We start from the raw sequence: 26,187 nt of genomic DNA, 5'->3' as shown, positions 1-26,187 counted from the left end.
TTTCTGCTTTTGCAGCAACAAATAAACCAACCGGGCACGATTCATTTGATCATTTGGCCCTACAATAGATCCTAGTGCAAAAATTTCAAAAAATACAAAAGGTTTGGCCTCGTTGAGCTATCTCGAATCTCTCGAGGGTGTGCTAGTCCCCTAGTGTTTGTGTTCAAAGTATGAGAAGAGAAACATTATTCGTTGATGTTAAGGGCCCCGTCCCAAAGACTTGACTGGACTACGATACGAAAGTAAAACGTTGTACATTGTTGCCTCATTAAAAACCTTGCTGGAAAACCCACTTTGGGACAAAACCGAGCTAAGGGAAAAAGGGTGCAACACGTGTTTTCAGACCTAATTCTAGCCTTTTTAACTTTGCTCCGGATTGGTCCTGCAAAGTTCAAGTGCGTAAGTTTATAGAATTCACGAAGGGTGAGGGATTCAAAGTTTAACAATAATCTTTTCAAGTATGCCACGTTCCAATTATTTTGTAGCTGCTGGCCATCTTCTGATTCAAGTTGGTACGAGCCTTTACCGGTTATTCCGGTTACTTTGTACGGCCCTTCCCAATTCATACCCAGCTTCCCTTCGTAGGGGTTTTTGTTGTGCAGAGCAACCTTCCGAAGGACCAAGTCCCCAACTTCGAAGTGTCAAAGATTTGCTCTTTGATTGTACTATCTTCCCATCCATTGCTTCTATGCTGCTAAACGGACCAACGCCGTTTCGTGAAGTTCATTCGTTAAGTCGAGCTTCATAGCCATAGCCTCGTCATTCGATTCTTCCGTTGCATACTGGAATCTCAAACTCAGCTCTCCAACTTTGACAGGAATTAAAGCCTCCGCACCATAGACCAATGAAAATGGTGTTTCACCGGTGCTCGACCTCGAGGTCGTTCTGTAAGCCCAAAGTACTTTCGGCAAAACTTCTTTCCACCTGCCCTTGGACTCATCCAACCATTTCCTTAGGTTCTGAATGATTGTTTTGTTTGTTGACTCCGCTTGCCCGTTCGCACTTGGATGATACGGAGTTGACATTATCTTTTTGATTTTCAAACCTTCGAGGAAATCATTGACTTTATTGCCTATGAGCTGCCGGCCATTGTCACATGTGATTTCGGTTGGCATACCGAACCTACAGATGATATAGTCCTAGATAATGTTAATGACCTCCTTTTCTCGAAATTTTTCGAAAGCCTACGGTTCAACCCACTTAGAAAAATAGTCAGTCACAAACAGTATGAAACGAGCCTTACCTGGTGCCCAAGGTAAAGGGCCGACAATGACCATCCCCCATTTTATGAACAGCCATGGAGATAATACCGGATGTAACAATTCCCCCGATTGTTGATCGGAGCGTGCCTTTGGAATTCATCGCACTTTCGAACGAAGTTCTTTGCATCCTCTTCTATATGATCCCAATAATAAGCGGCCCGAATCAACTTTCAAACCAACTGTTCTGCTCCGGAGTGGTTACCACCAGTCCCTTCATGGACTCTGTGCATAACGTAATCAGTTTCTCCAGGCCCCAAACATCTAGCTAAAGGGCCATGAATGGACCGTCTGTATAGTTTGCCCCTTACCATACAATACCTTGCCGCTTTGGTTCAGAGGGCCCTAGATTCCTTAGGATCCGCTGGGAATTTCCCATCTTCGAGATAGTCAACGTACTTATTACGCCAGTCCCAAGTCAAGCTCGTTGGGTTTACTTCGGCATGGCTGCTTTCTATCTCAGAGTTCATTAGTTGGACAACCGTTCTAGATTTAAATTCCTCTGCTCCTACTGATGAACCCAAGTTGGCCAATGCATCAGCTGTTCTGCTCCCTAGGCACATGATGCATAGTCCATTCTTTGAATCGATGTAAAATCACTTGGATTTTCTCCAAGTACTTCTGCATTCTTTTGTCTTTCACTTCGAAGACCTCGTTACTTGATTGACGACCAAAAGTGAGTCGCATTTTGCTTCGATGATTTCAGCTCCCAAGCTTCTAGCCAGCTCTAAACCTACAATCATAGCCTCATACTCAGCTTCATTGTTAGTCAATTTTAATGTTCTTATGGACTGTTGAATAATATCGCCCGCAGGGGCTTTAAGTACTATTCCAAGTTTGGACCCTTTCACGTTCGATGCTTCATCCGTGTGTAGGGTCCAGATCCCCGAGGTTTTTCCCGAGGTTAACAAAAGTTCTTTTTCTACCTCGGGAACCATTGCGGATGTAAAATTTGCTACAAAGTCTGCTAAGATTTGAGAATTTACGGCCGTTCTAGGTAGGGGTGTTCATGGTTTGGTTTGATTCGATTTTTGGTTAAAACCAAACCAAACCAATTAAGTCAATTTTTTTTAATATTCAAACCAAACCAAACCATTATAGTATAAATTCTATCGGTTTTGGTTTTTTCGGTTTTGTCAGTTTTATCGGTTTGGTTCGATTTTTTTGGATTTTAAGAATGTATAAATACAAAGAACCTTTGAATTAAATGGTAACTAAATACGACTTTGACGTGAGCCACTCAAATCTAAGAATCTTCTTAATTATTTCATTAACTTTATTTAGGTATAGGCCTATGGCTATGGGTATAGGAATTACAGAAACGTAACATCTACTTTTCATGATTCTAGTTACCTCCCTACATATAGCCTTGTTGATATTACGCTGCCCTCCTGAATTTTTGTTATCTAGACTCATCGTGTTTATGAAGCATTGAGAAGAAAGCACAGAAGTTAAAAACGGAAAATGATAAACAGAAAGACAAAGTCATCTGCCAAATCTTTTTAAATTCGAATTGCCATTTTCTTCCCTTTAATTTGTTACTGATAAAATGCCAGTTTATTAGTAGTAATTCAGATGACATGTAAAACAGGGAACCGTAACACTGGATAAGGGGGGAATTTTTATTTTACCTTTAGCAAATTTTTATTTTATTTTACCTTAAACTTAAATGGGCTACACTTTTCTTTCTAATTATTTGAATTTATGTTGGACTTGGTTTTAGCCAAAACTTTGAAGAAGATATATATAATGTTTTAAATATGTATGTATCTATCGGTTTGGTTCGGTTTTGGTTCGGATTTTTTTTATTTAACACTAAACCAAACCAAATGTTATCGATTTTTTAAAACTTAAAACCAAATCAAGTCAAACCAAGTCGGTTTTTGGTTTATTAAGTCGGTTTGACTTGGTTTACTGGTTCGGATCGATTTTTCGGTCTCATTTGAACACCCCTAGTTCTAGGTTTATAAACAATGTCATTACCACTGATCTCAACTGCCCATTTTGCTAACCTACCGGACAGCTCCGGTTTATGCATGACATTTTTTAATGGATATGTGGTCACTACACATATAGGGTGGCATTGAAAATAAGGCTTTAGTTTCCTAGATGCGCTTAACAAAGCTAAAGCCAATTTTTCTAAGTGAGGATAACGTTTCTCCGCATCCCTCAAACTTCTACTCACATAATAGATTGAAAATTGCGTACCTTCCTATTCTCGAACCAAAACGCCACTTACCGCGACCTCAGACATTTCTAGGTACAAACATAGCTATTCATCTACCTTCAGAGTGTGCAGCAAGGGTGGGCTTGACAAGTATTGCTTTAACTCTTCCAAGGCTCGTTGACACTCCGGTGTCCAAACGAAGTTGTTCTTCTTTTTTAACAAAGAAAAGAGCCGATGGCTTTTATCCGAAGACCAAGAGATGAACCTGCTTAGGGCCGCAATCCTTCCAGTTAACCTTTATACTCATTTCACGTCGTCGACTACTTTGATGTCTTCGATGGCCTTGATTTTGTACGAGTTGATTTCAATTCCCCGATTTGACACCATGAATCCTAGGAATTTGCCAGAACCTACTCCGAAGGCGCACTTTCGTGTACTTGCGCGATTTATTGAAAGTTCCTTTCCTACGATGTTGTCAATATATAAGTTTCCATCGTTTTCCCTATATGTTCTTCGAAAGATTATTGAAAGTTTCCTTTAAATACTTTAAATGGTCCTCTGTTTCCAGGGACTTAACTAGTATATCGTCAATATAAGTTTCCATCGTTTTCCCTATATGTTCTTCGAACATACGATTAACTCGATGTTGGTAAGTTGCTCCAGCATTTTTTAGTCCAAATGGCATTACGTTATATACAGCCAAATGGGACCATATAATCGTTATGAAAGAAGTTTAAGCTACGTTGATACTCCGGTTCATCAAGAGGTGAACGAACAAGTTAACTTGTTGTACTTCCACCGCGAGTAAGCATCAAGAAAACTTAGCACTTGGAATCCTTCGGTCATGCTTTGTTCAAATCTTTATAATCTACGCACATTATGAATTTATTACCTTTTTTAGGCACAACTACTACGTTAGATAGCCAATATTTGTATTTAACTTCCCGGATGGAACCTATTTTTAAAAGCTAATGTTACGAAGTCCTCCGATGACCAATTTATGCATTTGATGATTTTAAATAAGATGTGAAAGACGATGTTAGACGGGGTGAAATATCGGTAAGTATCGGAAGGATTTATGAGTAAGTTGATGACAACTTAGATGTGTTGGGGAAGAGTTATAACTCCGGTATATTGTTAATGATGTCTAAACGTGGACCATGCAAAACAAACTTGGTGAAGCGGCGGGTTCCCATGACCAGCTTGAAGAAATTGGGTCCGTAAGCGTCCGAGCTCCGAGTCAACCCCCGTGCCCAGTATACCTAAGTTCCATCGAGTAGGTGAACTCTAAAAAGTTAACTTGTTCCGATTCTTTCCAACACTTCCGATTCTGGGCATTGTATATTTCATAAACAAAATCCAAAAGGAAATCCGATTCATTAAACCAAGTGTAGCACGAATGATGAAGGAAAATCTAAGGTTTTGCTCAAGTGAAGACATCTTCACTCGAAGTCCATTTTATAATGTTTCCATGTTGTTTAAAGTATTTGGAAGTTGAAACACTTGGATTATATAAGCCCGAGTGTAGATAGTGTCACTTTTGAGATAAATGTTTGGATGGGTTATTTCTTGGTATTTTTACCTTTGTTCAAATCTGGAATCGACATTGTATGTGAATGGCGTGCGCGTGATTTATGAATATGGATGAGTTGAAGTGAATTGTTCGAATGCAAACATGAAATTGTGAATGCTACTTATTGATGTTTGGGAGTTGATGTGTAATACGAGGAAAGTCGTATGGATTGTTTTTAGATTTTCTCTAGAATTAGTCATGAATGGGTCGGAAATATGAGTATGCGATGAAGATCGTCATGTAAGAATAGTTGCACGGAAAGGTATGTAAGGCTAACCGCCCATCATGTTGTGTACCCTTCTAAGCCTACGATGTTCTCCAATGATTCTATCTCTAGAAGAAATCCTCGAATAAGGCATTGTACCTCATTTTACCATCAATGACGTAATGAATGACGATAGTAGATAGATATGAACTTATATGTATGTGTGCCCGGCGGTGTTCATATGGCCGGGTACAATATAGGTATACATATGTAATCTTCCCGCGCGCGGTAGTTTTACATGCCATATCGAACCCTTTGAGGGCCGGGTACGGCCGGGATACAAATGCTTGTATATGACATCAATATGAGTACGATTATCTACATCGATAAGAGTACGAATATATTAAGACTTCCCAAGTAAGGGCTATGTATATGCAATGTATATGATATGAGCGGAGTATGAAAGGAAATATGAATGTGGATCAATCAAAATAAATGTTTAACCTAAGATTTATTTATAAGATGATGATGCTATTATCTACCAAATTATGTTATTTCACATGTATCGATTATGCTTGATATTGATCATGATTTACATACTCGGTACATTCTTAAATGCCGCCTTTTGTTTGTGGACTGCGTCATGTCGCTGAAGGATATTCATAATTTTCTCGGGGACTACATAGCGAGCTCCACGTCATTCGAACTGCGGCTTTTGGTATAGATTCTACATATCTCCTGTCCCGCTCTTGTTATGATATGGCATACCCTTCTTAGAGGCTCGTAGACATGTGTATATGGTTAGATATGTTTGGCCTTGAGACCTTATTTTGTATTATTTTGATAGCGTCGGCTTATCATAGATGTTAATGATGATATAGATGTGTTGTTGCCTCGGAATGATGATGAATGAAAAGAATGATATAACTTCTATGTTAAGGGGTCCTCCGATAATCATGTTGATCACGTTGGGTCCGAGGTTCCGCCAATAATGACGTATAATTTTAGATGTTGAACAATCTTTTTCAGGCAAAAATGTATTCTCCCCCTTGGTAGTTTTACATGCCATAATGTTTTTGGTCTCCGACTAATTTGGTCCACCCGAGTTGCTTTGCCACCGCCCGACGGATAATGTTGGCGGAGCACTCAAAAATTTATTTATAAGGATAGAAATTACCAAAGCATCATTGTGAGGTTGAATGATGCCCTCCGCGTCTTCATCACTGAAGGAAATGAATCTTCAATCTCTACTCTTTTCCCGAGCAACTTCATCCCTACTCCTCCGATAATCATGTTGATCACGTTTTGAGGTTCCGCCAATTAAGCTTTTTTATTTACTTCCCTGTTTTTGTAATGACCCTTTATGAGTCCCGTGATAGTCGCATACCACGTTCGGGTCTAGTTGGGCAGGGTCGGTCCAAAGTGGCCTCCGCCATCTCGCGTCCTTAATGTGTCCAATAGCAGAAACAATAGTAGCAGCGTCGACGTTGACGTTATACTGGGATAACCTCGGGCTTTCACTAGTGTCAGATGTCCCAATGACATTGCTCCTGAATTGCAAACCCCTGCTTCCTGAGCCATGATCATTTCGTTCATCATTTCTTACCAAATTATGGTTGGGGCCGCTCCTTCCTCTATCCGTCCTAAAATGTGGATCTTTTAGGTTGGTCGTACGGCTAGTATCTATCCTTTGATGGTTTCAACCCTGTTTCCATCACCCTTTTTAGCCTCTCTGTATTTTTGTTTCGGCTTGCAGAACCTGGGGGAAGCTCGAGTTGATCATCCTCCACTCGAATTTTGGACTCGTAACTGTTATGGACATCGGCCCATGTTACTGCTTCATACTCTAATAAATTTTCCTTTAGTTTGAACGAGGCGGCAGAGCTACGAGGATTGAGTCCCTTAGTGAAAGCTTGGGCTGCCCACTCATCAGGGACCGGGGGAAACAACATTCTTTCCTTCTGAAACCTTGTTACGAATTCTTGGAGTAATTCATTGTTCTTTTGGGCTATTATGAATATGTCGGCCTTCCTTGCTTGGACCTTTTGAGCCCCAGCATGAGCTTTCACAAAAGCATCTGCAAGCATCTCAAAGAGTTAATATAGTGTTCGGGATGGATATAATACCATGTCATTGCCCCTTTAGATAACGTCTCGCCGAACTTCTTCAACAACACCGACTCAACTTCGTCTTCTTCGAGATCATTGCCGTTTATGGCGCAGGTATAAGAAGTCACATGTTCTTGCGGATCCGTTGTTCCATCATACTTAGGGATATCCGGCATCTTAAACCTCTTCGAGATTAACTTCAGGGCTGCACTCGGCGGGAAAGGCCTCCGGATATAACGTTTGGAATCTGGCCCGGATAAAATTGGTGGGGCTCCGGGGATCTGGTCCACTCGAGAGTTGTAGTTCTCTACCTTCTTCTCATTGGTGTCGATCCGTTTGGTCAGTGCCTCGAGCATTTTCAAGACCTCGGATTACCCATTAGAACCTGACCTGTTGCAATTGTCAATTACTCCTATGGACCGGCTCATTGATTTGGTTCGGCTCTACTGTTCCTGTGCCGTTGTTCTTCTTTTGGAGTTGGGCTATAGCCGCCTGTGTTCTTGCAACATATTAAAAATTAAATGTAAGTTAATTTCATCCCCCACATCATCGGGTGTCTTTCGCACAGACGCCCAATCAACGGGCTGGGTGCCGCCAACATTCATATAGATGGCTTCATTCGAATTGATGGCATTCGGATCTACGGGAAGACCGTCAATTGGATCAACATGGGGCGGATCAACTGGTTACCTGTTGTTGTTTTCGTCATGGTGACTTGATTCACCGTCGTTCAAGTGGGTCGATTGGTTGAGGGTTGACATGTCGAAGTAAACCTGGAATCACAAATGGCAATAGAACAAGTGAAAGTAGGATTGTAAACAAATCACCACTATTATCCTTAGCCCCCCGGTGGGCGCCAAACTGTTTACACCTTAAGAAGGTAACAGTTGAATTTATACGCGGTTAAAGGATGTATGGTGTAACTGTTGATCAAATAATGCAATAAGTAATGACAATCAAGGATATGTAATGAACAAGAAAAGGAATAGCCTTAATCGACAATTGATGGACACTGTGAATTGGTCCGGTTCAGAGCAACGGGCTTGATGCCCGAGCCAAAAACTTATCAATAATTTGAGAACTTGAATGCTTACAGAGTAAGAATGTAAGAGTAATGAGGACCCGATCCCCTAATGAGAGGATTCATCTCTCTCTATATATAGTACAAGAGTTAGAGTTCCAAATGGTAACTAAATCTGTCAAGGAGATAGTGATCCCGACGATCTCGGGCGCCTTAACGGTTGATAACATGACGGCCGGCGCAACAGGCAACGAGAAATCCGTTACAGGTCGGATTTCTCACGTTCGTGTCAACTAGCATCACTCCGGTTTATGATCCCTCGGGCTTTATTCTATCCGATCGGTTGAACCCGAACCGACGTTACATCTCAAAGCCAACTCATATCTTGCTCCGATCTTGCGTCGATGGACCCAAACATATTAACCGGTTTATACCGTATACAAAATTAATTATCCAAACATGAATTACTACTCTCCAAAAGTACTTTTTCGAGAAGCACTTCTGACAAAAAATTATTTTAAAATGAGCAGATTTTAAAAGTTTGATTAAACATGCTAGAGATGAAATTGGTGATGGCAAAAACATTTTATTAGGTCGATAACAAAAGAGGTCAACGAGAAAAGATTTATCAAAAGAAGAATATATTTCCGCAAAATTCTTGATTTGGTTAACAACCTTTTTATGTCACCGCTTGCCATGTTTTGTGTAGTTATAAGGTTTAATTTTCAACAATATTTATGTGAATGAAGTACAGCCACTAAAACAATTTACTCAACCGAATGAATTTGTGAAAAGCACAAAGTCCCCATATGCAGTCACGTTGACAATGCCTCTAAGCCTTCGCAGTCACGACTTCCTCTCTCGCGGTCAAGAAGAATGAAACCAGAATTAGTAAAATCTACAACATCAAAAAGAGTTCCAATGATGCAGAAACACCCCCGAGCCCCTCGGGTCCTAATGCGAGACCTGCCTATACGTTCGAAATAGTATTATCGACTTACACAAGGTCCCAAATTACAATTTTAAAGTATAAACCATAAAAAAGAGGGACTGGATCGTTACAACATGTTTTACAAAGACTTGTGCACGGCAGTTCGAGATGAGTCGATCGATGATGCTTGCCAGGCCCTTATAGCTTACTTACTATTTCTTGCAAGTACTATAACTCAAAACTATCGTTGATACTTTAGAATTTGCCGATCGTTCCACCATGTCAATTGAGGTAACCTATCCATTTCGTCCGTGGAGGCTATTGTTTCCATTTTATTTCAATTAGTATGTTATTGAGCTGTGTACCATAAACTTTGTACTTGGATATTATGAATGCTCCTTGACGTTGCTTATATTAATTCCACTGCTATGATATGTAAGATGCTATAGCATGATTTCCTGATTTGCTATTAAATAGAATATTATTCGTTTGGTGTAGTTAGATGCTTGGTATTGTTAATTACGACCTTTTCAAGTGAAATTCTTTTTTCACTCACACAACTTTCATTTTTTTTAAGTTAAATGCATATCTAAATATAACTTCAACTTTTAAATATTCTTTTCAACTTTTTTTTTTCTTCAAAATTTTCTTTTTTATGTTCAAACACCTGCTTAGAAACTGTTCAAGAAGTACTATTTTAACTTAGTAATTTAAAAATCAGAAGAATAAAACCTCATAGAGAAAGCCACAAAAAGTTAGTATTTAACTTTCTAAACTAGAAAGAACTCACAAGAGTATATATTGAAGGTTGATAAACCAAATATACGATGGCCCGTTAAGAGTTTACCATAGCGAAGCCCGCAATTTTGGACTATGTTGCGCACAGGAGAATAAAATGACAAAATTAGCCCCTTATGTTTGAGGGTAGATTTAATAGTCCTTTAAATATGCACTTAACAGTTTTAGTTCTTTAAATTTGTCAAAATTTTACTTTTAGTCCCCATCAAATATTTCTTGAACTCTACCTGTTTAATTTGACGAAAATAGTGGAAAAAATGGATTTAACTATAGACATCCAGAAAGTCCATTAAACTCTAAAATATACAACACAAAAAATTATACTAAACACCAAAAAAATATAAAAATAATAGAAGTTTTACCTTAACAAAGAACACCAGACTTTAGAAATAAATTAAAAATACCAGAAACTATAATTATTGTACTTCTAAATGTGAGTTCCTAATTTTCTTTTTAAAATACAGTTCTCGTTAAACATAACAAACAGAGTTCGTAAATATTTGACGGAGACTAAAAATATTACTTAAGGAATTACTCCCTCTAACCAATTTATGTGACACCTTTTTCTTTCTAGTTTGTCCAAAAAAAAGTCACCTTTCTATATTTAGAAATAGTTTAACTTTATGAGATGAATTATCGCAACACAAATATTTAAGACGGAGAGAATACTACTCGATCTGTCCCAATTTAAATATCTTACTTTCCTTTATATATATATCTGTCCCAAAAAGAGTGTCTTTTTTATAATTAGTAAGTTGATAATTTAAACATCCAACGGGTAAGAGTATAACTACAAAATTTAAAGAATATTTTGAGACATACAAAAATCACAAAAGTCTTTTTATTTCTTAAACTCTGTGCATAATAAAAGTAACATATTTTAAGTAGGCGTTCGACCATGGAAACAAAAAATTATTCACTTTATTTGGAATTTTGAAGTTGGAGCTGAAGATGGAGTTGTGTTTGGTTACAATTTTTACAAAAAATATTTGGTTATTTGAATGTAATGAAAGTAAAAATAAGATTTTGGTGTATTTCAAATTCTAAATACAACTTACAATTTTTATGACCAAACATTAATTTTCAAATAAAGTGAAAAAAATTTCCGGGAAAAGGTGAAAAATTCTCACGGACAAACGGGCCCTAAATTGAGACAGACAGATACTTTTTAACCTAGCGTAGTGCCTGGCTTAAACTCTAAGCTGGTGCACTGACAACTCCTTACAGAGAGAGAGAGAGAGAGAGAGAGAGAGAGATGAAGGTGAGTGTAGAAGGGGAGAAAGTGATACTTGTACCTTACATGAGAGAGCATGTCCCTAAGTACCATCAATGGATGCAAGATCCTCTTCTCCTTCAAGCTACTGGTTCTGAACCCCTCACCCTTGATCAAGAATATGATATGCAACTTTCTTGGACCCAAGACCCCTTAAGTATGCTTTCCCATTTCTGCTTCAAATTTCACTTTATATGTTACTTTATAAGTATGCCTTTCTTTCTGTTTCTGGTTGATATTTCACCTTCCATGTTTCTTTTTTGGGTTTTACTTTTGGGCTATAAAATAGAAGTGCTGATCTTTAGCGTTTTAGAGAGGCTGACAGATAGTGTCATTTCATGTTTATTTTGGAAAAACCTATCTCTACCTGAATTACTCTTATCCAAGACCCCTTAAGTATGGATATCATTTCTAATCCTGAATGAAATTTCACCTTCTAGGTTTCGTTACTTTCTTTTTGGGTTCTAAAACAGAAACCGTGATCTTTTTATATTTTGGAATGTATGTAATGCTGAGAGATGCTGACCTTCTTTTATGTTAGTGAAGAAGAAATTTTTTACTAATAATTTTAAGGCACCTGAATTACTGTTTTTTGTTGAATTATGAAAAAATGCGCAATGTCAGGACCAATTATAAGTTGATTTAGACCTTTTACTCTAAGTCAAATGGTGGATTTAAGTGGTAAGTCGTTCCCGAACTGTGCTTATGTCAGCTTTTGGTTGGGACAGGAAGAATTAGATAGTGATGTTCTGGAAATTTAATGGTTTGTGATTTTATTTTCTTCTTATGGTTTCTTACAAATTGTTATTGGAAATGCTATTTTACTGGCAGAGCAGACCTTCATCGTGTTGGACAAGGAACTAATTGTTGGAAACTTCATTCATGGAGAACCTCATGTTGAAGGTAGCATTTCTTGTTTTGATTTTCAACTGTCTCTAGTTTAGGCACTCCCTTTATTTCAACGTTCATATTGCCTTGGTTTTACCTATGAGCTTTGATCAGCACGGAATCTGTGGTAATTTACTCTGTATGTGCATACTAAGTATGAAGCTCTTTATATTAGGATCTGAATTTTCTGCAGCTAGTTGAAATTTTCCTTTTAGAAGGTGGCTTTCACAGGTGTTAGACTTTTAGTGGGCATTAATATTTTTGCAAATGGAAAGAGTGGGGGTTGACTGTATGTGCACCAGATTTCAAGTCAATATCCATATGGGATTAATTTTGAAAGAATTTTAACCATGTTAATTCAGATATAGGGAAACTGCTGTTGGTTCCAATTGGTTGTCCAAAAATGATTTCGAGCGTGTGGGGACCTGGTTTTTTCCGGATTGATATGTGATTCTTAGTTGTAACCATATTGATTTTTGACAGCCATGGTTGGTGATGTGAACATATACATGAATGACTTGGATGATCCCCAAATGGCTGAAGTTGAGATTATGATAGCTGAACCGAAAAGGTACACATGATTTTATATCTCCGATTTTCTGCATTGACCCTCAATGTTGTGCGACTAGTTTATTTGTTCCTCCACCTTAAAAGAACTTTTTCTTGTTGCAATATTAGATTCCTATCTATAGTTGTGATTATTGAGAGAAAATTTGTCCCTCATTGAGAGGGACAATTATCACTTGTTTCCCAAAAGTTAGTTCACTGGTTAGGATTAGGATGAGATTACATGAATAGTTAGCCTACTGAATTTGCCCTAGCCTATGTCCTTGATTGAGAGAGAACTGCTAAATTGATTGCATGAAATTTTCCTTAGACTTTTTGAGCAAAGAAGATGTATGAAGTGGATGTAAGAAGGTAGAATGCTATTCTAGTGCTTCTGGACCTCTGGCTAATAGTTCTTACTTTCCGGCTGACGCCTTCTCAAGTGCATCAGACGCTTCATTTGATTGGCTTGTTATCTTTTTTGTTTTAGAGCATCTCTGTTTCATCCTTTCTAATGAAACTCCAGTTAGTTTCAAGAACTTGAAATAAGAAATTAAAAAATAATTTGCGGAAGCTTAAAACATAATCTAAAGACAAGAAATTAAAGATAGAAGAAATTTAAGAATAGAAGTTCAAGAATTTCGAAAATAAACCTAAGAGCCCTAATTGAGATTAGTAAACAAAAAATAGCCGATTAAAACTAATTATATTACTAACATATTCAATTCAAAAACTTATATAACAAAAGTGTTTTAGACCCCTAATTGAATAATTAGAGACAATAATTATATAACACTAATTACCGCCTTTAATTAGACGAATAAGAACCAATGATATCAAGCTTAAAGAATTAATCGCAAGTAGTCAACTCCTACAGATTGTTCTTGTAAGGTTGCAAGACAAATCGCAAGTAGCCAACACTTAAAGCTGTAAACAAGAGATGTACTGATAATAATGTGTAAAAAGAACAAATGACACCCCTATCTATAGCACAAGGGTGTCACGAAATTAAGCCCAAAAGAACAAGGAAATAGAGTCCTAAACTACTTTGGATAACAAGTCCGACTACTTTAGGTAGGAGAGTGGAAGAAATATGTCCATCTTGGAGGCATCAGCTAGGCATAGGCACTGGCAGGCAGCAGCTAAAGTTCTAGACATTCTCCACGATGGACATATTTCTTCCGTCTCCTACCATGTACTGTACACAACAAAATCACAAACTAAATATTAAAAACATATTACAGTAGAACAAATATAATTAGAAGAATCAGATATAAAGTGAAAGAAAACTAACCTTTTATCCCAGAACAACAATGGCATAACTCTTGAAATAAAAGAATGTAGCTTGTAAAGTAGATGTAAATTTAAGATAACCTAAATAAAGTAAAAATGTGAAACTAGAAATCTAAAAATTTAAGACATAGTCAGAGACATTCCATTCAGCCACAATTTAGCTATTGATAATTAGTCAATCACATGACTATCCAACAGGAAATCAATAGTTCAATGCACAAAGTAGAAATTCACTCTTTACCAAAACTATGAACATTTGAACTTAATTAACAAGAGTTGATAAAGCATAGTCAAGTAGTTACTCCTCGGTTTCTTCCTCAATATCTTCAAATTCTTCTCCAAAGACCACTCCTAATTGAGGTTCATCTATTGATAGCTCAATTAAACCATTAGCCGTCTCATCAATATCAAAACTATTTCCACCTAAAGCAACATCAAATTAAAATGAACAGATATATTAGAAGGTTTTCATGAAAAGACAAAAGAGTTGTCATGCAAAATAAATAATTGAGGAATATCAAATAAAGAAAATCCAGACATACCCAAATCCCAATACTTACTCGGTCTACTTATATATTTTTCCTTCTTGCGAGAGGGCAATCGTAGATTATAGCGTACAAAAACTTCAATCTCCAGCTATTGAAGTTGCTATTTTTTTCTCTTGATGTTGTGAATCAAAGTATAAGTGCTCCAATTCCTTTCACAATAAGAGGAAGAAGTCAGTTGAGTAAGCAACCCGTAAGCTAAGTTTTGCAATAGTGGAGCCCAGACACCATGATTTGCCCACCAAGAAACATGATCCTCATACATCATAGCCACAATCACACGAGGGTCACTAAAATAACCACTTCTGCTACAAAATGCTCCATACTCCAAAGGGACTTGCTTCATTTTATTTGAATCTTTAAAGTATCTTTGGAAGCAGTTGACTCTATTCAATGAAATTTCTCCATCTTCATTTGGAGCTAGCCTTCGAATTTCATTTTCACCTTGAACCATGATTCATGATAGTATTTTGGAACAAATGAATGTGCCATATAGTGCAAAGGGGTATTACTTTTGTTCCACCTAGCCACAAGAATATCCTGAATTATATCAAAAAAAAATTGATTGGCCGGAAATGAGATCCTTCTCCTCGTGCTCAAAGATAATTTTCTTAACTTTCTCAATCATTGTGTCCCACTTGTCATAAATGAGATTCAACTTTGGACAATGGTTATGGGTACAAATAACATAAAGAAATGTAACCAACGTTTATTTAAAAAAAAAAAAAAAAAAAAAAAAAAAAAAAAAAATGATTTGGGACCAAAGCGGTGACCATTGAATTAGTTTCTTCGGCTTGAGTTGTAACCCCAAAAAAAGGGGGATAAAGAGCGCGGAATGGGCTTTTCAAGCATAAACAATCCCTACATATACATTCCATGGCAACAGACACAAGGCAGTTTTGTCGTTGTTCTTAACCTAGGCACATTTCTGTTCCCAATAATCGCCATGAAAAGACTGAGGATTTCTGAACGAACCGAGGGAGATTCGAGGCATGAAAAAACTACTTGCCGATCTTGATTGTCCGAAGTTGCATATAATATATGCCATGTGGGGCACAAATTGGGAAAGTTAAGAAAATTATCTTTGAGCACGGGGAAGGATCTCATTACCAGCCAATCAATTTTTTTTTTTAAATCTAATTCAAGATATTCTTGCGGCTAGGTGGAACAAAAGTCATACCCCTTTGCATTGTATGACACATTCATTAGTTCCAAAATACTATCACGAATCATAACTTCAAGGTGAAAATGGGATTCGAAGGCTAGCTCCTAATGAAGATAGAGAAATTTCAATCAAGAGTCTAATGCTTCCAAAGATACTTTAAAAGTTCAAATGAAATGAAACAAGTTTATTTTTTGGAGTATAGAGTATTTTGTAGCAGGAGTGATTATTTAAGTTAGCCTCATGTAATTGAGGCTATGAGGATCCTTTTTCTTGGTGGACAAATCATGATGTCTCGAGTCCAATCTTGTAAAACTTAGCTTACAAGTTGCTTACTCAACCGGTTTCTTCCTCTTGTTGTGAAAGGAGTTAGACCTCTTATTCTTTGATTCACAACATCAAGAGAAATAAATTAGCAACTTCAAAAGCCAAAGGTTTAGTGTTGGTACACTATTGCAAGAAGGAAAAATATATAAGTGAACCGAACAAGTATTGGGATTTGGGTATGTCTACGTTTTCTTCAATTATTTATTTTGCATGATAGCTCTTTTCGCTTTTTATGAAAACCTTCCAATATATCTATTTATTTTAGTTTGTTGTTGTTTTAGGTGGAGATTGTTTTGATATTGATGACACGACTAATGGTTTAATTGAACTATCAATAGATAAACCTCAATTAGGAGTGGTCTTTAAAGAAGATTATATTGAGGAAGAAAGCTAAGAGTAGGTAACTTGACTATGTTTTGTGAATTTTTGTTAGTTAAGTTCAAATATTCATAGTATTTGGTAAAACCTGAATTTCTACTTTGTGTATTGAAATATTGATTCCTGTTTGATAGTCATGTGATTAATTAATTATGAATAGCTAAGTTGTGGCTGCATTGAATGTCTCTGTTTATGTCTTAAATTTTAAGATTTCTAGTTTCGCACTGTCATTTTTACATCCTTTATTTCAAGAGAGATGGCATTGTTGTTCTTGGATGAAAGGTTAGTTTCTTTTAATTATATTTGTTCTACTGTATTATGCTTTTAATATTTAGTTTGATAATTTGTTGTGTACAGTACATGGTAGGAGAAAGGAATATGCTCATCTTGGAGAGAATGTCTAGAGCTTTAGCTGCTACTGACTGTGTCTTACTGTCTACAACAACTTTATAAATTATCAGAAAAAAGATTGAATTTTACAACCTACATGTAAGTTTTCCACAGAATCTTTCAGAATTTAGAATATCTTTATAGCTCTAGTGTTAAAAATTTGAAACTTTTTAGCCGAACCCCAGCACCTGTATCCATACTTGGATTTATTCCCCCAAATCTTAAAATTTAGATTTTGCTGAACTCGACCTCTAGATCCTCACCCGAGTACATGAACATAGTTTCTCATACTTCTCTGCACGTCGCAAGTTTGTTTTTTATTTGTATGTTGTCAAAGTCCCTTCAATTTTTTAGTTCTCTGACTAATTTTCAATTTCTTATGGTGCTGTTGCTAGTACAGTCGTGGCAAAGGGCTTGGCAAAAAATCTGTTCTCATGATGATGACATTTGCAGTTGATAACTTCAAGATACATACCTTCCGCGCCAAAATTGGAGAACTAAATCAGGCCTCTCTGAGTCTATTCAAAAAATTGGTATCTCTATAACCGCCGACTCATGCACACAGTGTCCATAATGTGATCTTTTTACATATAAATTTGGATCTACAGAGCTGACAAGAAAACTTAAATGCTTTTTTTGCAGGGTTTCACAGAGACCTCTTACAGTGAAATCTTCAACGAGGTGAGCTGATAATTCTCTTTTTCTTTCTGTTTCTCAATAATGAATTGTTGGCTGATTTAGAGACATTCCCCTGTGCCACAATGGAGTAAAGACTGCTAAGAATGACAGTTCATTGGATGAAATCTTCAAATCTCTGTTCATATAAATCATTAACTGTTGCGTCCAAGTTGAATTGGAATGGGAATTCGGGCTTCCTTAAATCTATACTCCATCTGACAACCCTTACTTCATCAAAAAAAAAAAAAAAAAAAAAAATCTATACTCCATCTGTCCCAATTTGACACTCTTTCCTTTTAGTCAGTCCCAAAAAGAATGACACCTTTCTATATTTAGTACTCCCTTTGTCACAATTTATGTGATACACTTTCCTCTTTAGTCTGTCCCAAAAAGAATGATACATTTCTATATTTTTTAAAATAATTTGTCATAAAACTTTCCCTTTTGCCCTTAATGAAATGATTTACAAATACAAATATCTATGACTTGACGACAAGTTTCAAAAGTCTTCCTTTCTTTCTTAGACTTCGTGCCTAGTCAAACTATATCACATAAATTGGGACGGAGGGAGTAACATTTTAACTTTAAAATATCCATTTTACCCTTAATGAGATCATATCTAGCACAAATATCTATAGCTTATTTTAGACCACAAGTTTCAAAAATCTTTATTTCTTAAATTCCGTACTAGTCAAACACTTTCACATAAATTGGGACGGAGGGAGTACTTGTTAAATTGTTAAAAAAGGAGGCATAATCGAAACCTCCTTTTTGCTAAGTTGCCCTTCTGGTTCTTTTGGCTTATTCAACTTAGTTGTTGACATCTAAATCTAAATATGTTGTGCAGATGACCTTAGAGTTGCCAATGACTGAGTCAAAGATTTGTGAGCTGCATCAATTAATTGGCAATATGGTTACACATTCATAGCACCCGAAGACACAACGTGTATGCTGATGACTAAGTCAATGTGCATGAGCTCCATCAGTTAATGGTTATACGGTCATATTACCCGGATAGACAATGTCTATCCCCTGGAGGGTGTGTTGAGTATATTATTAAGGTGATTAGTTTTATCCATAGACTGTTGAATCAAAGCTGAGACTCTTCTACTGATTTTTCACTAATTAATATTATCCAGGTGTTTAAAGGAATTTTAGATCTGACTTGCTTCTTTTTTCCTCGTTATATCACTCCGGAAGGTCATCTTGATATGAATAAATAAACCCAACAAATGTTAGAATGTGCACTAATTTGTGTCTGGCTCGTTTTTAAACAAACAATAGTTAAGAGATGACAAAGAAAGCATAAGAAGAGTCGGATGATTATAAAGATGACCTCTTTTTGCCTGGAAATAGAGAAAATTTCTGACGGTAATTTGCTAGGAACTTTTATTCTAGACGTTTTGGAGACCTGATCTGGAAATATTGGATAAAAGCTAAAGATGATTTTTATTTATTTATTTGATAAGTTAAAAAACAAAAGAGACTATCTTTTCTCAGGCAGTTGTTTTCAAACTGTCTGAAAATCTATTTCGCCAAATGATCGAAGGTGAGGGGATGATAATGGATGCATCTCAGGGATGTTACTTGAGACTGAGCTTCCAGTTTGCCAGACATGATTTACTGTGGTTCTATTGCCCAGTGGCCCAATAGTCGCAAAGATAGTCATCTCATTGTTCGAGTATTCTGCCGATACATACGAAACCTGAAAGGTGAGATTTGCTTTCAGCATTGACGGATTGTAACTTGTTAATTGTGTTGTATAAGCTATCATGCTACCATTTGAGTTATGGAAAGCAACTAGAGCTTGCGATCCAACCATGCCTCGTCCAGTAGGGTTGACAGCCCATGCTACCCACCCCTTAGAATCTTGTTTAGCTCTGTATGCAAGTGAAACTTTTGTGCTGGATGAATTGTAGTTCCAGTGTAGGTTTGCTTCTAAATATGGAAGCTCTTTGCAAGAGCTGAAACTTCTATTGGCTGTGAAAGTGTAGTTTGAACAGTTTTGCGCAGTCGAAACAAGAAAAAGTGAAGCAAGAATACAGAATAGCAGTTTGGATGTTGAACTCGATGCCATGGGGAAAGGAAACTGAAGGAAAAAACACTGTAAAAGGCTATTGAGTGACCTGTCGAGCTGATCCAACACCAAGTGGGCCGCACTTTTGATGACCCTATATGAAACAGAAAAGGCTGGTAATAGCAATTACTGAGAATGTAGGAGGAAACCTTTTATGCAAGTTGAGAGATTATAATGTTTGTAGGTATTTTATACTCCTATAATGTGTCTCAAAGGAACATCTAGTTTATGAATGAGTCCAGGGGGATTGAATATTTCTTATCAGCTATTTTGAGGAGGAAATGAGGTAGCAAGTGCGATGTAAGAAGAATCACTCTTAACAGAGGAGAATTAAGTAATGAGTTAGTTGACTGATTCAAGTATTGCAGAAAAGTTCCAAAGTAAAGAAGTGACTTTTATTCCTTTTGATACTTTCAGCTCTACTTAGTTTTTATCCAATAATCAGTCCCTAACAGCGTTACCACCAATGTATGTGTTTGTTTTCATCAAACACCCAATCCATCTACTTAGTTTTTATCCAACAATCTTTCTTTCACAGTTGTCATCTTCAATGTTTTTGTTTGTTTTTCATCTTAAACTCAATGTATCTACTCGGTTTTTTATCCAAGAATCAGTATTTAGCCTTGTTGTATCATGTTGATTTTTCTTCCGTTAGTTGTTCAGATGTTTCAATTGCCTTGAAAAGTTTAAAAAGCTACGGAGCTTAGATACAATTATTTCAGCGAAAGTTCATGGATCACATACAGTATCTTCACACGGTTCATTACCGTGGATGATTATCCAAGTTACTAGAATTACTCAGTAAAGTAATAATTTTTTTATTTGAGATAACAAAGTCATTCAAGTAGATAATATTGTCTCACTTGCCAACATCAGAACGGCTACAAATTCAAGACCATGTGCTTCTTTATGGTCCTTAAACAAATGAACTTGTTTTCCCTTGTACACATCTAAGCTAACATCTAAGAATAATAATACAGAATGTACATCAATTAGAATCAATACAGAAGTTAATTTAAAATCTTCTCAAAGATTCGACCTTTTAGAAAAGGCCATGAGGTTGTGTTCCTTCGATTTCAATTGGGGAAACATTGGTCATTGCAAACTAAGAAATTTGGTGGAATTCCTGTTTGATTTATGTTATAGGAAATATGTGCATACTTGGATGATTTTGTTGTCTCAAAAGATTGAGATAATGGTCAAAAACACATCCCAAGTATCATTTTTTTTTGTGAGTTTCCAAGCTGAACTATCAAATGTTTGTGTTTCTTAACTAAACTATCCCCAATTATTTGTCAAAACACCCCTAAACTATCAAGTGTTAGCGTTTCCTATCTGAACTATCACCAACTATTTATCAAAACACACCTCGACTGGTATCTAGTGGTGCTGGAAACTGGCAAAAAAGTGATACTTCATATGTGTTTTTGACCATTATCTCTTAATTTTTATTTTTTTAAAATTTTACCAATTAATTCTTTAATTATTCACGTGGAGTGCCATTTGACACCATTTGTAGATACACACACAAAAAAAAAAAAGTACACCACGCAACATCAGATACTAGTCGAGGTGTGTTTTGATAAATAGTTGGTGATAGTTTAGATATGAAACGCAAACACTGATAGTTCAGATAGAAATCTCACATAAAAAATAATACTTGAGGTGTGTTTTTTACCATGATCTCTAAAAATTACAGAAGTTACTTTACTGAGTAATTTTTATAACTTAAATGACTATTCAAGGATTTAACTAAAAATAATTGAAAGAAATTCGTTGACTACATAAAAGTATGGGCGTCAAATGTACATATCCGTCACTCCTCCATGAAACTTTGAACAAGTTAGGTAAATTGATTTTTTATGAAACAAAATTGACACTCTATTTCAAGTTCTCAATCCCAACACAAAGAAAGGAGTTTGCAAGCATGGACGACTTTTAAGTTGTGATAGTGTTTCAATAATCTAGAAAAGCCAGACGACATATTTAGCCAACACCAAGAAAATAGAATGGCAAAGAAGAAAAAAGAACTTTGGCTGTGTGTCTAATCAATGAGGGATTAGGTGGGAATTTGGAAGTGTCATTCTCATATTTCTTTATTATGTTCTTTCTTTGTATCTTACTTTTGATTTTTCTCCAATTTGCCTCATCATTTTTATTGTTGAAATTTGAAATAGTTCTGGTTTAATGAAACAAGCCAGAAGACATATTTAGTCAACACCAAGAAAATAGAATGGCAAAGAAGAAAAAAGAACTTTGGCTGTGTGTCTAATCAATGAGGGATTAGGTGGGAATTTGGAAGTGTCATTCTCATATTTCTTTATTATGTTCTTTCTTTGTATCTTACTTTTGATTTTTCTCCAATTTGCCTCATCATTTTTATTGTTGAAATTTGAAATAGTTCTGGTTTAATGAATATTTAGAAACAAGCCAGAAGACATATTTAGCCAACACCAAGAAAATAGAATGGCAAAGAAGAAAAAAAGAACTTTGGCTGTGTGTCTAATCAATGAGTGTCTAATCAATGAGGGATTAGGTGGGAATTTGAAAGTGTCATTCTCATATTTCTTTATGTTCTTTCTTCGTATCTTACTTTTGATTTTTCTCCAATTTGCCTCCTCATTTTTATTGTTGAAATTTGAAATAGTTCTGGTTTAATGAAACATTTGTTTGTTACAGAAGACAAGACTGGGTCAAAATAAGCTGCTGCCTGGACAATTAACCAAATAAACTGAAATATCTTTTCAATGATTAATCCAACAAAAAACTAAAAACACATACGTCATTTTCCCAGTTTACCTAAAATAAAAGAACCACCAGATCAATTGTGAAACAATTTGAACAAAAATATAATTTAAAATAGACATCATAACTTGTCACCATAGAATAAAATTTAAAACTTGTCACTCCCGAGGCAATACGTTGCATCTACTTCCACACATAAGGTGCCGTTTGGTTTCGCGTATCAGAGAGAACAATGCTAATAAGTATAGAACTTTGTATTAATAATCTAGTTTTTGGTTACTGTTTCACAACTTTGTTGCCTCAAGGCAACGTTTCATTTAAATGCACAACTAAAAGTTGAAAAGGAAAAGTAAAGATATAACAAAATCTGATAATCTTGTTGAGATGATAATAAAACACAATCTTCAGGCATAATTTGAAGTTGAAGAGTTTTTTGGTGATTAGACCTCATTTAAGTCCTTACTTCTCTTCTTGTCTTTGAAATGAAGAAAATGAGTGAACAGGTCAGACCTTATTCATCAAAACACATTTCACCTCTCGAATAGATGTTACTTCCCCCGTCCCATTTTGACTATCGTTTTAGCAAAAATTAATTGTCTCCAAATAATTGTCGCTTTAGGATTCAAGACAATAATTAGTAATTATTTACAACTATACCCTTATATTAAAGAACTACTTCTTCTTAATAATGCTAAATTCTCAAGAATAAATAAGGGTAACTTAGTCAATGATACATTGTATTTATTATTTTTACAGTATTAAAACAGCTGATGCGACGGTTAAAATGAGACGGATTTTTTCCTTGCAAGTTGCGACTAAAGATTCATGTACTTTGTATAAAAAAAAAAAATTCTTACGAAAGCACTATAAATAATAAATAAAGCATAGAACACACTTGGATTAAATATTTTTTATGATTTGATAAATTATGATCTAAGTTGCTCGGACTAGGGTGTGGGTATCCGATACAGGTACGGATCTGAGTGTCAGATTCGGCAAAATCTAAATTTTAAGATTCGGGGGTGCGGATCCAGGTATGGATACGGGTGCGGGGATTCGGCTAAGAAAATTCACAATTACAAAAATAGAGCTATAAAGAACACGACCCCTTGGATTCTTGTTTTTCTCTGTTTGACCTGAAATATGAAGCAACGAATATGAGACAAAAGGACTATAATATTGAAGGCATATCATTTCCCATGTCTTAAATCTGTTTTATCTCTCATTTTGAGAAATCAAAATCTCAACTTCCCCCCCAAATTTGTCCATGGACTCTGGTCAAAGTATCTGAAGTTGGTTGACCGTATCCAAGACGTATCCTGCCCCCGCACCCGCACCCGCACCCGCACCCGTACCCCCACCCATCCCGTGTCGAGATGGGTGCGGCATCAAAAATGAAAAGTCCGCGCAACTTAGATTATGATGAATAAAAAATGCAAGTCATATCAATAAATAAAAAATGCATCACTTAACAGAACCGAGGTAACTTAGATTTGCATTATATGATAATATTTTATTGTTAGGCGATTTCCTTAATTGTAGGGGTACTATCATATTCATTCGGTGGCAAAGTTGGATACTCATTATTTTTTGTAAAATGAAAACACTTATATTGTCTAAAACATGAATCAAATAATAGTCGTAGACGATGTAATATACTCTCATAGAAGTTGTAGTTATGAAAATTTCTCATTTTAGTATCGATGTTTCATCCAAAAAAAATGTAAACTTTTACGGAGATCCAAAAAATTAATCACATGATCATAACGAGGAAATTCGTTAGAAATTGTCTCTAGCTCCAATGTACGTAGCTTCGGAAATTCCCTAGAAAAAATGGTTTTAGCTAATTTTTAGCGGGATTTAGAAACAAAAAACCTTTTAAAAAAAAATTCAGCTTAGCGAGCGATAAAGTAGAGCTAATCTCAATTAAAATCAGCCCGTAGTTTTAATAATTAAGTACTTAAGTTCAACCCTTTTCTTCAATCCTTAAAGTTAGTGCTTAAAATCTTTAGAAACCGTATTCTAATTGAACTACTCTTTTGAAATACCTAAAATTCGCTAAACACCCGGGGAGGCACTCTTCCACATCTTTTCATCCCTCTACACACTCACAACTATCGTCTTCCAAATCAGTGAAACAATCGATTATGCACGTTATCTTTACATGTAAATTTTGCTGAACCAATTTATAGTTCCAATGATCATTCAAGTTAAATTTAAACATTCTCAACAAGTCTCCGGGCATCACTATAACCCGCTGCTTGTACACTTCTGGTAAAACATTTTCCTATATATCTAATGCAGATGTACAAAGAGATCTTGTTGAGTAAATAGCCTCTCATTTGTATTTGTTAGATTTTACAGATGCTTTATAATTCATACATGACTGAGAACACAAACGAGAAAGAAAAGAAATTCATTGACGAGTGTTGTGCGTTCATCAATACTACCTTCCTCGCACCAAGAACACTTGTGAGTGTTTAATTTATCTTTATCTATGTTTTTGATGGTTGTTGCACATAATTTCATAATGTATTGTATTGTATTTTACTATATTATTTTGATGAATATAACGTTTGGATAAATTGTATGTTTTCTTACATAATGAGAGGTGCACATCAACAATATGAAGAATAAACTTACTTTAATATAGAGAAAAGTAGGATAGGCGATAGAGTTACTATAAAACAAGGGTAAGGTAAATAATAAAATAGGATTTGTTAGATAATACGCAAAGTCAAAATAAGGAGAAAAAAAAAGGTAACGACACGACCACATCAAATTGGTCGTTACATAAAATGGTATTTTTCTTCGTTACATAACGATAGTTTTGATGATATGATACAATAAAGTTTTAATAACAATCAAAACAAACGTTGTAAAATAAAGTAACAACACAACAGATAACAATCAAACGATTTCTTATGGACTGCAAACTTTATGCTCACCAAAACTTTTTATTCCAGTTTCACCAATCACTACTAAAACAATTGGAATTAGAGGCGGACAAATTCTGTAGCTAAATAACAAAATCCGCTGCTAATCCACTATTTAGCGGATTAGCAGCGTATTAACAAAAACTTCTGTTAGCTAAGAGCAATTTAACGACAGATAAGTGACGAAGTTCGTAGCTGATTCCAGTTGTTTAATAGCGAATCACGACATGTTTGTGGGTGATTTAGTGAAATTTGAGCCATTGTGTCTTAGAGAAGAATGTTTGGCATTTTATTGGGATAATTTGATGTTTGGGAGTTGAGAGAATATAATGGAGTGTGAAGATGAGAGAGTATGGGTAACAAGTAATAACAAGGCTCCCTTTTATGTAGAAGCAGAAGAAACATCACTAAAAGTCATTTGGTTGGCAGTGGGTAGATTGAAATTTAAGGCAAACGTTAAACAGGTCTAGCTAGTATATATATACAAATGTGTCCTTTTATCTCTTTGGTAGAAAAGAACAGAGAAGCAATTAAAATGGCAAGTTGTGAACCCCATTTATTTAATGACAATGACTGAAGGTGGAACCCATATGGACTTGTCTTTTACCTGTGTTGTTCAGACTCTTTAAAATGTTGCCGTACCCGTGCTAGATCTTCCAAAAAATGCATTACTTTTGGAGAATCCAACGCACACCGCCGACACTTTCAAGAAATGGGCTGAAAGAATATGTTTCACCTCTTCACAAATGTATGGAACCCCTAGTTAGTGGATACAACATTTAACTTCAAAGAGTCAAATGGCAGAACTCTTCCGAGTTCGTCACTACAAGGTAATCCTTCAAATATATAAGTCCTTTTTTCTATTTATATTAGATTTAAGTTGTACA

The 26,187-nt window shown here is 36.0% G+C and overlaps 2 protein-coding genes across 2 annotated transcripts; one reads left to right on the top strand and one right to left on the bottom strand.

The window, feature by feature from the left end:
* The first annotated feature begins 11,255 nt into the window (after window positions 1-11,255).
* On the top strand, window positions 11,256-18,694 carry LOC132068689 (GCN5-related N-acetyltransferase 9). The gene is made up of 6 exons (XM_059462357.1): window positions 11,256-11,492; window positions 12,167-12,238; window positions 12,707-12,794; window positions 17,265-17,397; window positions 17,507-17,545; window positions 18,390-18,694. The coding sequence occupies exons 1-6, from the start codon at window positions 11,318-11,320 to the stop codon at window positions 18,468-18,470; spliced, it is 588 nt and encodes a 195-aa protein (XP_059318340.1). The 5' UTR covers window positions 11,256-11,317; the 3' UTR covers window positions 18,471-18,694.
* Window positions 18,695-18,862: 168 nt separating this feature from the next.
* Window positions 18,863-19,880, bottom strand: LOC132068690 (cytochrome b561 and DOMON domain-containing protein At5g47530-like). Its single transcript, XM_059462358.1, has one exon. The coding sequence runs from the start codon at window positions 19,617-19,619 to the stop codon at window positions 19,053-19,055; it is 567 nt and encodes a 188-aa protein (XP_059318341.1). The 5' UTR covers window positions 19,620-19,880; the 3' UTR covers window positions 18,863-19,052.
* Between the last annotated feature and the right edge of the window lie 6,307 nt (window positions 19,881-26,187).

Source organism: Lycium ferocissimum, chromosome 8, assembly GCF_029784015.1.
Source record: "Lycium ferocissimum isolate CSIRO_LF1 chromosome 8, AGI_CSIRO_Lferr_CH_V1, whole genome shotgun sequence".
Taxonomy (NCBI): domain Eukaryota; kingdom Viridiplantae; phylum Streptophyta; class Magnoliopsida; order Solanales; family Solanaceae; genus Lycium; species Lycium ferocissimum.
Note: the sequence above shows the minus strand (reverse complement) of the source record. Positions and strands in the feature narration are given on the sequence as shown.